Source organism: Staurois parvus, unplaced genomic scaffold (genome assembly GCF_062004578.1).
Source record: "Staurois parvus isolate SC_StPar_1 unplaced genomic scaffold, SC_StPar_1.0 ptg000011l, whole genome shotgun sequence".
Classification (NCBI taxonomy): domain Eukaryota; kingdom Metazoa; phylum Chordata; class Amphibia; order Anura; family Ranidae; genus Staurois; species Staurois parvus.
Genome location: NW_028317807.1, coordinates 14,556,246 through 14,574,796, shown reverse-complemented (window position 1 = coordinate 14,574,796; position 18,551 = coordinate 14,556,246). Strand labels below are relative to the sequence as shown.

General features: G+C 39.9%; 1 protein-coding gene across 1 annotated transcript in view; it reads left to right on the top strand.

Moving 5' to 3' along the window:
- NDUFS1 (NADH:ubiquinone oxidoreductase core subunit S1) overlaps positions 1-14,209 on the top strand; it is a 55,535-nt gene extending 41,326 nt beyond the window's left edge. Inside the window, exons 11-19 of the mRNA XM_089670987.1 lie at positions 1,303-1,448; positions 3,523-3,651; positions 4,929-5,058; positions 9,013-9,173; positions 11,752-11,906; positions 12,853-13,028; positions 13,310-13,444; positions 13,533-13,605; positions 13,898-14,209. Coding sequence (XP_089527113.1) covers positions 1,303-1,448; positions 3,523-3,651; positions 4,929-5,058; positions 9,013-9,173; positions 11,752-11,906; positions 12,853-13,028; positions 13,310-13,444; positions 13,533-13,605; positions 13,898-13,989 — 1,197 coding nt within the window. The 3' untranslated portion in view covers positions 13,990-14,209. The remainder of the gene's footprint in view (positions 1-1,302; positions 1,449-3,522; positions 3,652-4,928; positions 5,059-9,012; positions 9,174-11,751; positions 11,907-12,852; positions 13,029-13,309; positions 13,445-13,532; positions 13,606-13,897) is intronic.
- Positions 14,210-18,551: the final 4,342 nt, after the last annotated feature.

Genomic DNA, 18,551 nt, shown 5'->3' with positions numbered 1-18,551 from the left:
GTGTATGAATGCCTAGAAATACAGCATCAGCTATTGCGGCTGATGACTTGTAGTTCTCAAGCAATGGTGAGTGCTCTCATAGTCCATTTATTCTTTCTGCTCTCAGGTAGCATAGGTACGAGGTACGTGCAGACAGCTATCCTGAGGCTCTGCAGGCTCCTTAGAAATCCTCGCAAAAATGTGCATTTATTATTTTCTTTCAAAAGGTGAACTTATCATTTAACCGCTTACCCACCACCATATAGCAGGTGTACAAAATCACGTGTGTGTGTGTGTATATATATATGTGTGTGTGTGTCTGTGATTTCGCATTTCTGGGTAGGGGGCGCGCCGCCATTCGCTGCCGCTGATGTCAATTACCCGCCGGGCCCGGTGATTACCTACAGTCACCGACGGGGAGGAAGACTGTTTTGTTTACAATCTTCCTCCCTGTCGGCTTACAGTGAAGCACACCCGCCCCCTTGTAAAACACTCCCTTAACACAGTTAACCCTTTGATCACCCCTCACATTAACTCTTCCTGCCCAGTGTCATTAGTGTCAGTGCTGTTTTTTAGCACTAATGACTGTATTGGTGTCACTGGGGATGTCGGTGACACAAAGTTTCCCCCCCCCCCCCCCAGTGTCAGAAAGTCTGCCACAGTTTCGCTAAAAGTCGCTGATCACTGCCATTACTAGTAGAAAAAAAAAATCCCACTATCTATACTGTCATTTGTAAACACTATAACTTTCACGTAAAGCAATTAATTTACACGTAGTGGGATTTTTTTTTAGCAAAGACATGTAGCAGAATACATTTTGGCCTATATTTATGACGAAATGTGATTTTTGAAATTTTTTTACTGGACATGTTTAATAGCAAAAAGTCCAAAATATAGTTTTTTTTCTCAAAATTGTCGGTCTTTTTTTGCTTATAGTGCAAAAAATAAAAACCGCACAGGCGATCAAATACCACCAAAAGAAAGCTCAATTTGTGGGAAAAAAAGGAAGTAAATTTCATCTAGGTGCAGCAATGCATGACCGCGCAATTGTCAGTTAAAGTAACGCAGCGCCGTAACGCAAAAAATGGCCTAGTCAGGAAGGGGGGTAAATCTTCTGGAGGGCAAGTGGTTAAGTAAATTTCTATATTATTATTATTATTATTTTTATCTTAAAAATGATTTACCTTCCTCTGTATTATTAGTTGTTCATGATTTAAATTTTACAGACAATGCTTTACACAGGAATAATGTTATCCTGTTTGTTTTTTATTCTGTATGTATTATCCTGCAATTTATTTCACCTTTAACCTTTTTTTTTCTTAGTTGCAAAGTGTCCAGGGGAAAGATGTAGCAGCTATTGCTGGAGGGCTGGTGGATGCCGAGGCACTTATTGCTCTTAAAGATTTGCTTAATCAGTTGAATTCTGATTGTCTGTGCACTGAGGAAATCTTTCCCAATTATGGAGCTGGGTAACGTGATAACCTAATACTTTTTATTTATAAGAAAAATATATTCTCTGATCTCTAGTAGTTATGCACATTACCTAGTATTGATACTGATAATTGTTTTGTCCCATGATGGCTTTTGATGCTTTCAGAGTCATTCCATTAAAGAAGTATAGCCAAACCTTTTTTGGCTGCCCCTCTCCTTTAGATCACAGAAGTTCAGTTAGCTCTGCACTCCTGTCCTCTGACCCATTTTCAGCTGACGTCAGAGTCAGTCCAGGCTCTGAAAAGATCCTGACCGTATCCGCCCAGAAGCCTGTACCGGCATCTGGCTCAGACTCTCAGCGAGCCCCTGAGAGACGGAGCCAGCCCCTCCTGTCCCATCCACAGCTCAGCATTTCAGTGAGCGCTGGACGGGAAAAGCAGAGAGCCAGTGTTTGATCGCTCAGTTCTCTGTGCAGATCTGGCGAGGGACAGATTCAGCTTTGGATCAATGCTGCATCCACCTATGTGAGTAGATAGTTTTTTCTAAAGCCCATGGTATTATGTTAAAGTGCAGTAAGGTGTGTGTGTGTGTGTGTCAGTGGTGCATAGTAACCAGCTTCTGACTTCAGCTTGTTCAATTAAGCTTTGACAATAAAACCTGGAAGCTGATTGGTTACTATGCACAGGTGCACCAGTTTTAGTCAATTTCCCCCCACATTTCATAATGCATGTACTTTTATTTTCTGCTGACCACAAGCTGGATATAATCATATTTTATAAATGAGGCCCCTGTGCAAAATTGTAACAAACTGTTGGCACTATATAAATCCTGTATAATAATAATAATGGGCAGCACAGTGGCTAAATGGTTAGCACTTCCACCTGGCAGTACAAGGGTCATCGGTTTGAATCCCAACCACGGCACCACCTGCATGGAGTTTGCATGTTCTCCCTGTGCCTGCGTGGGTTTCCACTGGTTACTCCGGTTTCCTCCCGTTTCCTCCCACGCTCCAAAGACATGCTGGTAGGTGACTTGGCTGCTGTCTAAATTGGACCTAGTATGTGTATGTATGTATGTATGTGAGTTAGGGATCTTAGATTGTACACCCCTTGAGGGTTAGGGACTGATGTGAATGTACCATTATATATGTAAAGCGCTGTGTAAATTGACGGAGCTATATAAGTACCAGTAGTGGTAGTAGTAGTTTTCAGATAGCATTAGCGTAGAAACAAACAATACATATGGGTATTCCTGTTTGTCTTCTTGCATAGTTTGTGGATGACACTTGCTTTAGAGTTTGCTGTGAACACGTTTGGAGCTTTCCTCGCCCTGAGTAGAACTGTTCTTACTTAGGTTATGTCAGTTCTAAAATTCAATAAACCCTGCACATGGCAGGTTGTTTACATGTATCCTGTAGCATGTATCCTGTGTCTTTGAAGACTGACACCATTTATAATGTCTGTCATAGATTGGCATATCCTTATGAATACAGATCTATATATGAAATATTATAAAATATAACATAAGAAAAGTTTCTCCAAATGTGGTTTACATATAGCAGATATGACCTGTCTATGGATACGTCTTGAAAATAAAAAATATATTAAAGCAGAACTATAGGCAAAACTTTTTTTTCTTTTTTTTTTTCTTTTCATCTTGGATAGAGAAAGGGAGGTTTATAACCCGTCAGTTTATTTTTTGCCATCAGTGTCCCATTGGAAAGATTTACTTTCCCTTCCTGTCCCATAGCCAAAACAGGAAGTGAAGGAAATCCCTGCAAATTAAGGGGATTTCTTGGGGACCCCCAGGTCACTGGAATTAGTGTCCCCACTGGAAAATTTCCTCTGTATTACTTTTCTGGGGACAACTGAAAATGTGGGATTTTCTTTTACTTTCACTTTTAATGATAATGGTAAACAGGACAAATAGAAAGGGTTAATCTCTCTAATGGGGCACAGACCTAATAGGTGTTCTAATCCTTCTCCACTCTGTCCAAAAGTACAAAAAAAAGTTTTGCCTTTTAGTTATACTTTAATTTTGCATGTTTCAGCTCAGTTTGATGCGTGGTTCCCAAAAATCTAATAAAAATTGTTTTGTATTTACCTTTTGCAGCACTGATCTAAGATCAAATTATCTTTTAAATTCACGGATTGCTGGTGTAGAGGAAGCTGATCTCTTGCTGCTGATAGGTACTAATCCACGTTATGAAGCCACACTGTTTAATTCAAGGGTTCGGAAGAGGTATGTATGAATTTTAAATAGCTTAGACTGTTCACTCAAAACAAGAATGAAGATTCACTTCAAATTTTCCAAACATTAGACAAAGTAAAGTCCTGTTTTATTCAAATTATATGCAGATGAATTAAATAATTGAGGTAAATCATCTTCATTTAATTGGACAAAGTGTTAAACGTGACGCCACTGCCAGATGCACTAGAAATTTTAGGGCTTTTATATTTGAAAACAAGCTGTTTACATTAGAGCCATAAATACAGGACGTGGACCTCTAACAATTTATATTAAGGTGCTCTAAAGGAGCAGGGATACCATTTGCCTTTAGATCAGCTTCAGTCCTACAATTTCTAATTTTTGTGTGGTGCTATTTGTACTATCCCTCTCCAAGAAGAAATCACTCCAGTTTATGGCAGAGTGAAGGTGGTGGAAATCTAATAAATGCTTTGCTCCCAGGTGCTTCCATTAAGACCCTGTCCACACCAGTCCTTGAGCTTCAAGATGTTTTTTGACATATATTGTTTATTTTTTAAAACTATTCTCCTTGTCACATTAGTTTCTACATTTGTTTGCAATGCACCTGCTTTTGTGGACTATATATTTGGCATTTTTTGAACTTGGACTGAGTTGTTGCATGCGGTTTTGAGAACTCCCATGTGGAACTGCTGATAGATTTGCCTTTATTGTAGCTGACTTATTTTGCCAGTTGCTAATTAACTTAAAGTTATTTGTAAAGGCTGAAGGTTTTTTTACCTTCATGCATTCCGTGCATGAAAGTAAAAAAACCTGTGTGCTGCTCCCTCCACAGCCACTTAAGCCCCCTCTCGATCCAGTGATATGCATGGGAGCCTTGACTGTCCCAGGTCTCTCTCTCCTAATTGGCTGAGACACAGTAGCAGAAACCATTGGCTCCCACTGCTGTCAATCACAGCCAGTGAGCCAATGAGGAGAGAGCAGGGGTGGGGCCGAGACATGGCTCTTTGGTTTATGGATGCATAGAGTGGGGCTCGAGCGCAAGCACCCACTAGTGCCCCTGTAGCAAGCAGTTTGCTATTGTGGGCCCTGGCCCTTGCACAGGGCAATTAAGTACGAACCTGTTTTTTATAAATAAACAAGCACTTAGAATCACTTTAATATCTAACCTTATATGCTTTCTAATATTAGAGCTGTTTTTTTTTTTTTGTAGTAATTACCACCACTTATTCTATGATGATTATTACGTTTTTCCTGTATTCTATACCGTGCAAAAATTATAATCGCACTTGGTGTATTATTTTAATATTTAGCTGGCTTCACAATGACCTGCAAGTTGCTGTGGTAGGAAGTGCAATAGACTTGACCTATACTTATGATCATTTGGGAGATTCCCCTCAAATAATCAAGGATATTGCATCAGGAAAACATCCATTCAGTAAGGTGAGTAATTAATTATATGCTTTGTTAAAGTTTCATGATTGCTGGTTATTCTTTATATACATGGTAAAGATTTAATGCCCTCAGTTCCTGTGTCCTGATGGACAGTTGTAAATCTGTGATATGTTTCTCTGCACAGACCCATGGAAAACACTTGGATAGCGTGGTGGTGTTTCTATCAAAAGGGGATGCCAACATCCCTCCACATTACAGCCCAATATACCACCAAAATTATTGGGGCTTTATCGGCACTCACAGTTACACATACATCATATCAAAATTTATACTTTTATTGCTAACAATGTTAAAAAGTCTGTTACATAAAACATATATGCATGGTCTACAGGTATATTGTGATACTTTAAATTCTGCATGATGTATATGATTGTTACATCTGCATATGTGATTTTATGCATTTGCTCAGATTTTGGGTTGGTTATTTCAGGTCTCCTCTGGTTGAGCTCTTGATTATGTGTGTCACCTGCCACTCAAGGGGCAGTCCCCCGCCTCAATTCTAGGGCTTTATGGTGTTGTCTGGGCAACCCATGGCTGGGAGGTGCTACCAGCTTCCCGGCACACTGGATGGGCCATGCGGGCGGTGTGAACCGGACCATTTGGACACCATTTTGGGTATTCCTCCTCCATTGACCTCCATGGTATTATGCCCATAGTTTACAGTTGGGAGTAATTTTCCAATTATTGCACCCACAGTGGTGCTGATTGAAAATTTAGCAGACTGAAAATATGGTCTAGACTAGAGGCAAGGTCTCTTTGGCACCTGAACCTTTCTGTTGTTGGACCACTTGGTGATTTATTATTCGGAGGCCATCTAGTTATGACTGACTTTCATTCTTTTAAAATAAATACAATTTTGCAGCTCTGGATGCTTTGAGCATCTATATTTAGGACACAGAAAGATTTTTTTTTTGCTTTGCTCTTTAACACTGGAGCAGTATGTCCCTGATAAAACGTTTGACAGAAATGATCATCGGTGTTAACAATGTTGATAAAGCTATCCCATAAAACATATATATTGTAGGCTGACAATATACATACTGTATATACGCCCGTGCTACATGTCTCTACTGTTCCACCAGTCCTATAACATATTATACTGTTGAACTTCACTTCAAGGAGGTATGGATGAGGGACAGCCCAACGCATTTTGAAATGCCTCCTCAGTGGAAAGAGACAAAAAAGCCCAGTTACAATATGCCCCACAACACCTTGACACGACTCACCGTGCTTTTTTGTAGCATTGGCGCAGTGAAGGCTTCTTTCTGGCAACTTGATCATGCAGCTTATTTTTGTTCAATTATCATTGTATTCTGCTCCTTGAAACAACCACAGCGTCTTTTTCCCCATGCAGCCTGTATTTCTCCTAAGGTTACTTGTGAGTTTTTTCCTTTTATACCAAACAATTCTTCTGGCATTTGTGGCTGGAATCTTTCTTGGTCTGCCTGACCTTGGCTTGGTATCGAGAGATCCCTGAATTTTCCACTTCTTAATAAGTGATTGAACAGTACTGACTGGCATATTCAAGGCTTTGAATACTACTCCATTACCTTGTTACTCAGGTCTTTTGACAGTTCTTTTCTGCTCCCCATAGCTCAATATGTAGCTTGCTTGGTGCATCCACGTGAGCGCTAACAAACTCGTTTGCTATTTATACACAGACACTAATTGCAATTTAAAAAGTCACAGATATGGGAAGGTAATCTTTTAATTGCCATTTTAACCCGTATATGTCACCTTGTGTGTCTGTACCAAGGCCAAACGTTCCAGGGTATGTGAATTTTTGATCAGGGTTATTTGGGTGATTTGTGTTGTTATGATTTAAAAAGGAGTCAAACAACGATGTGATAATAAATGGCTTGATATGATCACTGTCTTTTGAATAAAAGACAGTTTTTGTTTTTTTGGCATGATCACTCATATTTTCAATATAAATGCCAAGATGTCATGATTTCTGCCAGGGTATGCAAACTTTTGAGCACAACTAACATATGTGTGTATGTATATATGTGTGTGTGTGTGTGTGTGTGTGTATATATGTATGTGTATGTATATATATATATATATATATATATATATATATATATATATATATATATATATATATATATATATAATGCACTGATACCGTTATGGGTGCCAATTCTGAGTATTTTCAGGAGTGCTCGTGGTAATGCTACCGATACCTGAAACTGGTACTTTGCAGTGTAATTTGGACCTCAAAGATTAGCATGTGATTTGAACAGGAATACAGTGCCATTCCTGTCCAAATCACATGAGGTTTCCCCCCGCTCTTCTGTGAACCCAGGCTTGTCATAGCCTGAGTTCACACAGGAGCGGTGTGGGAAACCTCCCTTCACTGATCCCATGCTGTCATAGAAGGTACAGATGGGGATTTGAAATCCCTGAGGTTTTCTCTTCTCTTCTTGCAGGGATGACAGTATGGTCTAGACCAGTGGTGGGCAACCTTTTTTTTCAACTGAGCCAAATCTCGCCAAAACCACGATTGAAATTTATTTTGAGAGCCACATTTTTAAAACTGAAAATACATCCCCCATATAGTAATTCATCCCCCATATAGTAATTCTTCCCCCATAGTAATTCATCCCCCATATAGTAATTCATCCCCCATATAGTAATTCATCCCCCATATAGTAATTCTTCCCCCATAGTAATTCATCCCCCATAGTAATTCATCCCCCATATAGTAATTCATCCCCCATATAGTAATTCATCCCCCATATAGTAATTCATCCCCCATATATTAATTCATCCCCCATATAGTAATTCATCCCCCATATAGTAATTCATCCCCCATATAGTAATTCATCCCCCATATAGTAATTCATCCCCCATATATTAATTCATCCCCCATATAGTAATTCATCCCATATAGTAATTCATCCTCCCTATAGTAATTCATCCCCCCTATAGTAATTCATTCCCCATATTGTGTCAATTCACTTACCTATGCTCCGCGTGTTCCTCTCGCCGTGTTCCCGCGCCGTTCCGGTCTTCAGGGCGGACTGTGAGAGGAGAGGAGTTCGTCACGCTGCCCCACCTACATCCTGACAGCCAATGTTTGCCACGCTCCGCGGGCCGGATTAAAAGGTCCGCCGGGCCGTAGTTTGCCCATTGCTGGGCTAGCTGCAGAGTCCTGACTTTTGGGGCAGCCGCCCGAGAGGAGGGAGGGGAGCGGGCGCCCGGCACACAGAAGAGCCGCATTAAACTGTGTAAAGAGCCGCATGTGGCTCGCGAGCCGCGGCTTGCCGACCACTGGTCTAGACTGCTTTTGATTGGACAGCACTGCCACGGACCAATCAAAAACCGTCTAGCCCATACTGTCATCCCTGCAAGGAGAGGAGAGCAAGCCGTGGGGATATCAAATCCTCGGCTTTTCTTTCCGTGTCAGCATGGGTTTGGTGCAGGGAGTTTTTCCGGCACCGATCCTGTGTGAACTCCGTCTATGACAAGCTAGTTGTGCTGCAGTGCTCATATGCTATTAGGCAGCATGCTGAGAGAGGGGAAGAGCAGAGTCCCAGATAATCTGTCTGATGCCTATCCTTCCACTGGGGTTGGACAAGACCAGTATGTGTTACTTGAATACAGCAGAGAAAAATCAGATTTCCTGCCCTGCGATTTAGAGCTGTAAACCTCAGGACTGGATAGACAAATGCAAATTCTTTGGTAGGTAAAACCACTTCCTTTTATGTATTTCATTTGTGTATTTAGCTGTTTTTCTGGAGTTCAGCTTTAAACAACAAAGAAGGGTTGGGAAGGAGTGTCATTAGAGGCTGATATCAAGTCAATTTTAGGCACTGGAACTAATTGCATTCAAAAATACATTGATTTTATTTGTATGACATCACTGCATTAGTTGTGTTTTATATCTGTCTGAAATGAATATTTAGAGTTGTTACAACATAGTGTTGTTTTGTTCAGGTTCTCAGTCAAGCCAAGAAACCTATGGTTGTGGTGGGCAGCAGTGCCTTGCAGCGAAAAGATGGGGCTGCAATTCATGCCGCAGTGTCTAGCATTGCACAGAATGCCAGGAGCACCAGTGGAGTGCCAGAGGAATGGAAAGTACTAAATATTCTACACAGGTGATCATCATCATCTCCTTATAATACAACAAAGTCCACTGTAAAATGCCACATTTATGGATTAAAGGCGAATAGTTAAGGAGATTAAAGTGTTACTAAACCCAGGACCCTGCATTCACTATATCTGGTTTACCACAGTACACACAACATGGAAGTGCAATTATTTTAGTAAATATAAACTGCTAAATACCTTTTCTCATCAGCCGTTAGAGTAGTCTTATGACTTCTATCAGCTCACCACTAGCTAAAGCTTGTAGGAGTTTTCTTTCTGCTCTAGGAGGATGGAAATCCCCTGACCTCTGTCTGGACAGTGCTGATTGGTCCTGTGCTGATAACATGCACTCTCCCAAGAAAAAACAAAAAAAACCCTCTAGCAATACACACCAAACTGAGCATGTGCATGTGACCACGGGTTCAGTCTGTATCAGGTGATCATTTCAACAAGAGGAGGGGCAGAGAAGAAAGGATCAAACAGCCTTTTTACACAATGCAGACGATTAACCCCTTAGGTTCCACAGTGAGTATATCAAGCATGCTTTACTGCATATACAGACTGATTTTACTGTTGTCGGTTTAGTAACACTTTAAATGGGTTTATCATCCTATAGCATTATCCAGTCACCTGTATATACAAAGAGACCCAGCTGCCAGACCATTCATTTTAATAAAGATCTTCCCATAGGATTATAAGTGCAGTTAAAATATTTTTACCTCATGTTACCTGCCAGCAAAGGCCAGAGATTGCTGCAGGATGTGATGTCAACAACCTCAGCAGACTCAGAGCTGTCACTCAAGTGACACTCCATAGCATTCCCTTTGCATCTCCCTCCAGCAACCACATAAAGCTTTTGTAGGGAGGTAAGGGGAGGGGCAGAGGAGCTGGATCAGTACAGAGAGTAATTGGAGACTCCCAGGAAAGGGGATCGGTTTTGACATGCAAGGAAGAAGGGGGATGTGCTAGGGAAATGACTGTTCTGAAGTAGTCACATTTTCTAGCACGTTGCAAGTATATAAAGAAAAAAAGGATAGCAGCATTGGCAGCTACCTGTCACTGGTGGGTGAGGCTGTTTAACTTGAGCCCATGCTAAAAAGGACTGCACCCTTAGGTCCCTTGTCATACAGGCGGGAGTTTGCACCTTTTCCTTCACCATGGGAGTGTAGGGCATTAGTGGGCCCCACCCCCACCTCAGGGTTGCCTTGCCTCCCTCTCTTCTATTTTTTTTTTTTTTCCTGGCCCCTCCTTTAGCCTTACGTATACTAAAGAAAGGCAACCAAAAGGTCAAAGGATTCCCCAGGGAACTTTAGAGGCATAAGATAAGAAACATGAAATATATTAAAAAACAAGTAATCAATCTTTATTAATTAAAAAAAATGGACAATGGGACAAAGGTAAAATACAATATGATACACCAATTAAGTCAGCATATACCCAAGTGTATTTAGAAATATAACAATATAGATAAATGTCTTGCTTGGCGATAATAAAATCGTCCCATAATTCCCAACATGTAAAAATGTCCTAGGGGACTTCCTTGCTGAGCATACCTCTGCTGTGACTGCTATTCTGCTATGACCAGATTAGCCTTTCCCTCGGGTGGTGCCCCATTGGGATCCTTGCAGTAACAATTCAGAGCTGGAGATGTGAATTTTAAAGATCTTTTGCTGAATTTGGCTAGACTGCCTCTGATTTGTGGATGTCTATTTTTGAATAAAGTTACACAGATACACCTACTAATTCATCATTATACCAGTAATTTTCCCTGAAGAAGGAACTCCGTCCTGAAACATGTTGGGAATTATGGGAAGATTTTATTATCGCCAAGCAAGACATGTATCTATATTGTTGTATTTCTAAATACACTTGGGTATATGTTGGCTTAATTGGTGTATCATATTGTATTTTACCTTTGTCCCATTGGCCATTTTTTTGGAATTCATAATAAAGATTGATTATTTGTTTTTTAATATATTTTATATCTTCTGCCTCTAAAGTCCCCTGGGGAATCCTTTTGACCTTTTGGTCGCCTTTCTTTTGTACTATGTATTGGGATGCTGGCAGTATTACAACCTTCCATTATTGGCTCACTTTCAGTTTGTGTTCAGAGCAGACCAACAGATCAGTTTCTATGGACCAGATAGTCCTATTAAACTTTTGTTAGCAACCTATGACATGTTTTGCATTTGTTACCTGGAATTCCCTTTTAAATTAGGCATATTCTCATTAATTATGTTTTGCAAAATTTTTTTTTTTTTTTGTGTTTGCACCTCATAGCTGTAAGGTAATGTGTAAAATTTAGTGTTCTTTATGGCCATTATTTGGAAGTAGAGAGCCTGCCATGTGACTAGTTTGTAACGTATGCACTGCAGCTTATAAAACTAGACTTGTAGAATTTTAGTTTTTTTATGCATATTAAATCACAGCTCTTTCAGTTATTGTTTTAATTCAATTTGTTACATAATATATTTTTTTTTTAAACAATGTAAATTGTGTATATATGTTTTTAAATTTGTTTTTAATGCGTGCATTTCTTACTGTGTTTTATTATGTACGTATCTGCCCTTGTTTATTTTCAAATAGAGTTGCAAGCCAAGTTGCAGCCCTAGATCTGGGTTATAAGCCTGGGGTGGAAGCCATACGGAAGAACCCACCAAAAGTGCTCTTTCTTCTTGGTGCAGATGCAGGCTGCATCACACGTCAAGAATTACCAAAGGATTGCTTTATTATATACCAAGGTAAGCCATAATGCAGTATTTAAGTGCTTGATGTGTTTCATTTTTCTGCCTTACATTTCTGATATCACCGCTTGACAGGCTGATTTACTAAAGGATTCGAGAATATTCACTCAAACGATTTAGAAAATAAGTAGCCTAGGTTTTCTGAACTACAGCTCAAATATTTAGTGTAGGCAGGTTTCCATTTTAACCCTTTTGCTACCACCTGTGTATGGTATACCTTGACAGCAGCAGAAGGATCTCTCTCTCTCCCCCCCCCCCTCCTCTCTCTCTCTCTCTCTCTCTCTCTCTCTCTCTCTCTCTCTCTCTCTCTCTCTCTCTCTCTCTCTCTCTCTCTCTCTCTCTCTCTCTCTCTCTCTCTCTCTCTCTCTCTCTCTCTCTCTCTCCCCCCCCCCCCCCCCCCCCCCAACCAACCAAGAATGTGTGGCTGCAGACTTTTTTTTTTTTTTTTTTTTTTTTTTGAGGGATTCTGGACCCCCTCTTTAAAAGCCTTCATAGGTTATCAATTTAGCATGCATTAGAGTGTTGCCTATGGAACATTTAGGGTACCCACGTTTGTCACTAATTCACAGGCATACGCAATTTTAAGGTTTTGATAAGTTTGGTATTGATTTACTCATCATTTTAACCTCCTCTTTATAAGTTACAAAAAATAGGATTATATATTGCATGTGTTTGCCCTAAAAATTAACTAGCATTTTTAGTGAAAAACTGTACAGGATATACTTTTGCAGTAATATCGTGTGATATAAAAAATTGGGATTGCCACCATTTTATTGTCCAAAGTATCTACGGTTTTTTGGGTTGGTTAGTTAATCTTCAGGCTTACAATGATTTTTTGGAAACTTGTACAAAAAACACAGACCGCTCTGGGTCTACCAGAGAAGCAGTGAATAAAAGAAACATTTAATCTGAAATAGTTTATATATTTATTTTACATGATTAGGACATCATGGAGATGTTGGAGCTCCTATGGCAGATATTATTCTTCCTGGAGCAGCTTACACAGAAAAGTCAGCTACTTATGTCAACACAGAAGGCAGAGCTCAAAGAACACTTGCAGCAGTGAGTCCACCTGGAATGGCCAGGGAAGACTGGAAAATCATCCGTGCTATATCAGAGGTATTGCATGAGCTTTTTTTACAATATAATATTGTATACTATAGTCTAGCTTGGCATCATTACATCTGATGCAGTAATCTTTTGGATTTTGCATTTATATATATATATATATATATATATATATATATATATATATCTTTTATTTATTTCTTTAATTAAATGTGTGTTAATTAAAGATTGTAGGAAAGAATAGCTCTCATTGATACCGAACTCAATCAGTGATTGGTGGATTCAGTGTTGAGATGCATTTGTTTGAGTGTTGAGAGACTGTTGTTTTACAGTTGGCGGGTGTTACACTCCCATATGATGACCAAGATTCCGTGAGAGCAAGATTACAGGAAGTTTCTCCAAATCTAGTCCGCTATGATGATGTTGAAGAAGCAAATTATTTCAAACAGTCAGCAGAGCTTGCAAAGGTATAATGCTGGGTGCCTATTTTAAAAAACTTTCAACATGTATTAGTCAGATCTTATCTTATCATTTTCATTGGGATTTTGCTTTCAGCTTGCTAACCAACAATTGCTCTCCGATCCGTTGATTCCTCCCCAGACGTCTATTAAGGATTTCTACATGACAGGTATGGAACAATAAGATAGTTAAAAAATTCTTCTTGATCTGGTGGGAAATGTATAACGTGGAAGACTTTAACATAAGGGGATGCTTTGATTTGTGAATGTAATTAGTGGGCTTTTTTGTTTTATTTTAACACACATTTACACACACTTCTAGCTCTATTATTACATTGTCCTGTATGAGCAAATTTACTTGCTACAGTGTGTATATATAATCTTTTTTTTTTTTTTTCTATAGAGTGGTTTAACTTTTAATCTGTTTTTGTTTTTTGTTTGTTCTAATTAAAACACCTACAGATTCAATAACCCGGGCATCACAGACTATGGCCAAGTGTGTAAAAGCTGTAACTGAAGGCGCACAAGCAGTAGATGAACCATCCATTTGCTAAAACTGTCTTTCATTAAAGATTTGTGTTCTGCTTGCTACCAATTTATTTAAGGAAAACACATATAAATCTGCTGTCAAAATCAGAACAACTTCGGCATTTAGCATTGTGTCTGAGCTTGTTTGAAAGCTTTTCTGATTACTGTACCTTAAGGCACACTAGACCTCAAAATGAACGTGTGTACAATTTACTTGTAATCTTATTAAATGGTTTATTACATAGATTTCTTTGGATTCTGTATATTTTTATTTCACTAAAGCAGTCTCTTGTGAAGCGTAAGGACTGAAGATGTTTAAAATGCAATTACTATACATATACTGTAATTTACACATTTTTGAAAATACTCAGAATAATGGCTATAAGGGTGTATCAATTTAAAGTGGAACTTAACTTTCCTCCCCTCACTGGCGCAGACATCTTCGCTCGGTCTTTTCCTTGGTACCAGATCTTCTGCCATATAAATTGACTTAGCAGGAATGAAGTAACTCCTACCCATGCACACTGGAGAAGATTATGGACAGGCAGATAGTGTTGTGTTTTTTTTTTTGTTTTTTTTTTCAGTTTAGTCTCACTTTAGCGCAATCGTGTTCTTACAAAGAAAACTGCTTTTTGATTTCCTTGTGAAAATAATGGTTTTATTTCTCCCGAGAGAAACATGCCTCTTTTAATTTGGGGTTTCTTATCAAGTTTCCGATTTGTTCCATAGCCACTGTGGTTCCCCTTCTGCAGCTTTCTGGATTGGTTGATTTATAGGCTGAGCTTTAGGGGACTGTAACGGGGCTTCACCTACAGGAAGATGCAGGGCTGACCTGAAACTTTGCTTCGATCCTGTGTGGGCACTCACCTTAGCACATATTGTGTTGAGTCAGCCACATGCTGTACATTGTAGGGGTTGAAAATTAGCCCCTTCAGTCTCTGACTTTAGTCTTATGACTGCTGACCTGCCTGAGAAGGAGGCAGAACAAGACCTGTCCTGTGTGTCTGAGGAATCGGATCGGATTAGGGTGACATGCCATCTGCTGTTGTCACACCAAAACTTGGGTATACCATTGATACCCTTATTAAGGTGGTACACTTATGTTTTAACCGTTTCAATACCGTGCAATTTTACACCTTCCTGCCCAGGCCATTTTTCAGGTTTCAGCTCTCTCGCACTTTGAATGACAATTGCGCGGTCATACAACATTGTACCCAAACTAAAATTTTATAATTTTCTTCACACAACTAGAGCTTTCTTTTGGTGGTATTTAATCACCGCTGGGGTTTTTATTTTTTGCTAAATTAACAAAAAAAGACCAAAAATTTTGAAAAAAAAACACATTTTTCTTTGTTTCTGTTATAAAAGTTTACAAATAAATAATTGTTCTTCATAAATTTAGGCCGAGATGTATTCTGCTACATGTCTTTGGTGAAAATAACCCAAATTAGGATGTATTTTTTAGTTTGTAGGAAAGTTATAGAGTTCACAAACTATGGTATAGATCTGAATATTGATCAATCCTGAAGTACTGACAGCCAATCTAATTTCTTGAGGTCCAAGAATGTCAGAATAGTACAGATATCCCCCAAATGACCCCTTTTTGCAGAGTAGACAGTCCGACGTACTTCATAAGAGGCATGGCGAGTTTTTTGAAGTTGTATTTTTTTGTCATAATTTTTCGGAAAATGAAAAAATGAAAAAAATTATTTTCACTATTTTTTTTTTTTTTACATACTGTCACCAGTGCAGTACAGCGTCATCATATAACTGGCATGGCGGTGAACAGGGACACTGACTGGTGACAGTATGAAAAAAATATATATATTATTTTTTTTTTATTATATTTAATTTTTTATTACATTTTTTTTTTATTTTTTTTAAGATTTTTTTTTTCATATTTTACTATGACCAAAGTAGTACAATGTTACCATAGTAACATTGTACTACTTTGGGGAAGTGATCAGTATTTTTTTTTTTTTTTTTTTTTACACAATTTGCTTATAGCAAAGAATTACTTTGCTATAAGCAAGCATTTACCTGAATGAAATCGATTCATTCAGCTTTTTTTTTTCTTTTTTTTTTTTTTTTGTGCTTAGCTGTGATTTGGTCACAGATAATCACATGACATGTGCATGTGATTAGCTGTGACCACTCACAGCTAGGCACTAGTATACAATGGATGGCATCATGAATGAAGCCATCCATTGTATACAACTGTCATGTGACCTGCTGTGATTGGTCACAGCAGGTCACATGGTACCAGAAACGGGAGCCGGTACTCGGATCTGTCATCGGCCGTGTCCGAGGTGCACGGCCGGTGACAGATCGCACTGCTGCGCCGCTCTGCATTAGCGCAAACGGCGCATGTGCGGGAGCACGCCAAATGGCGTGCACCCGGAATGCAGGGGCACATTTGAAGCTGCCAAACGGCCATTGGCCGGGCGGCTAATGGTTAACATTTAAGTCTGCTCACCCTATGGTCTCTAGCAAGAGTTCCCTAAAAATGCCCAAAATGCCAGTTCAGTTGCTCTTAGAGCCCATCTCGTACAATTACTGTCCTCACCCTGATAAACGTTGTCCCTCCTAAGCATTGAGGAGGGTTTCCTTCAGAAATTGAAAGTACCTGATGTTGACCCAGCCATTTCTTGCCTTAACAGGACCTTGATCGTACCTGTAGATGGTAATCCCATTTTCAAGGACCTAGTGGATAAGAGGTTAGAAGTCTCTGTAAGGCCTTGTTCTCACTGATGGGTCCCACAATGTGACGTGCAGCTGCATCCATGGCTGCCTGCCAGACCCCTGCTGGCTGGACCAAGCACATGGCTTGAGATCCAGGTTTCACTATTGTATGGATGATTTAGCAGATACTCTCCAACAGATATCCAGGATGCACATCCTTTTCAAACAGTCCTCTGGCTTGTGTGTGGGTTGGGGGACCTTCCATGTAAGAAGCTTCCTAAAGTGGAATTCCAGTCAAAATTGAAAATGAATAAATATCAAAATTAAAGATATTTAACATAGTAATCATGGGCAGATTTTAAGACTTGCTGATTTGTCTAGTTTACAAGTCTAATCTGAGCTAGACATCAGTAGTTCTTTACTGACATCGGTTTGCCTGCTCAGCTGAATTTGACAGCTCTCAGGCACTTCCTGAAAGCGTTGTCAGTCTCTGTGTGAGAAATCCAGCTGAGTTGTGAGTAAACCTGCCCTGTCCTTTCCAGTCCCGCCGAGCACCGCCCCCCCCATCCCTCCCCGTCATCAGCAGAATGCGCAGTTTAGCAGGGAAGCTGGTGGTGAGAGGTGAGACATGCAAAACTAGCACAGTGGCTCACCTCTCAGCACCAGCTTCCCTGCTAAACTCTGCTATCCCAGCCACTTACCTGCTGAACTCTGCAGCCTTTCATGGTCCCAGTGGATCATTTTCTGACCATGATGACAAGTCTTATCTTCCCTTATACAGAGTGAGCACAGTTTGTAAAAAAAAAAGAAAGAAAAATAATAAGAACTGAAGAACCTATCCTTGATTAACAAAGAACAAATGCACATGTTTTTGCAGTTAACAAAAAAGTGCATTTCTTTATTTTACGGGGAGCCTAGAAAGCATTGCATCTGCAATCATCGCGGCTGCTGCAGCTGTAACATGTTGCATGTTATACCCTGAAAACTAGTGTAACATGTTACACACTGAAAATGGGTGTAACATGTTAGAAAAGGTGAACTTATTCTTTAGTAGAAAAAGGGGAAGGTGCAGTGAGTCTGACTCTTATTGTAGAAAGTCCATAGATGGGGGGATAAAAGTCCATCCGAAGGGATAAAAAGTCATCAGATCACAGGGGATGTCTGCATCTAATAGGGCAAGCCTCTAGATGGAGTAGAAGCAGTCTCCGGGTATACATGTAAAGCAAAAGGAGTAGAGCGGCGCATCTAAGTGTAGACAGTTGAAAAAGATTTATGCCATAAAAGAGGTACAATAGCAACTCACATTAGTAAGAAGAAAAGGAGGTTACTGGTGCAGCAGTGGTAATCTCTAATGCTGGCCGTGTCCTCTGTGATGTGGTTGCCCCTAGTCTCACTCGAAAAGCTGGCTTGAGTGTGGAGGAGGATCGGGAAGGAGGGCTGGAAAGCACATTGGATGTGGCGTGGAGCGTGGTGATGTCGCCGGACATAGTGCGACGTGTTTCTGAGCATGTGCACTATGATGGCCTGTCAGGCATGCTCCTTTGTCAAGCTCATCAAGCTTTTCTAGTTTGTTTTTATTGACTGTGCATTAAGTAGCACAAGACCTTTTTATGTGGAGCTGCAACCATCAATATAGTGACTTTTTATTATCTACTCTCACTACACTCACACTACCAGATGGTAATGTGTGGCGTTTTCTGCTTGCTGTGCATTTACACTCGACAAGGTGGAATCGTGCCATTTTCTGCATGCTGTGCATTTACACTCACACTACAAGGCGGAATCATGTGGCAGCTTCTGCTTGCTGTGAGTTTACACTCACACTACAAGTTGGAATTGTGGCATTTTCTGCCAGCTGCGCGTTAACACTCTCATTACAATGCGGATTGGCGTGGCTGTTTCTGCC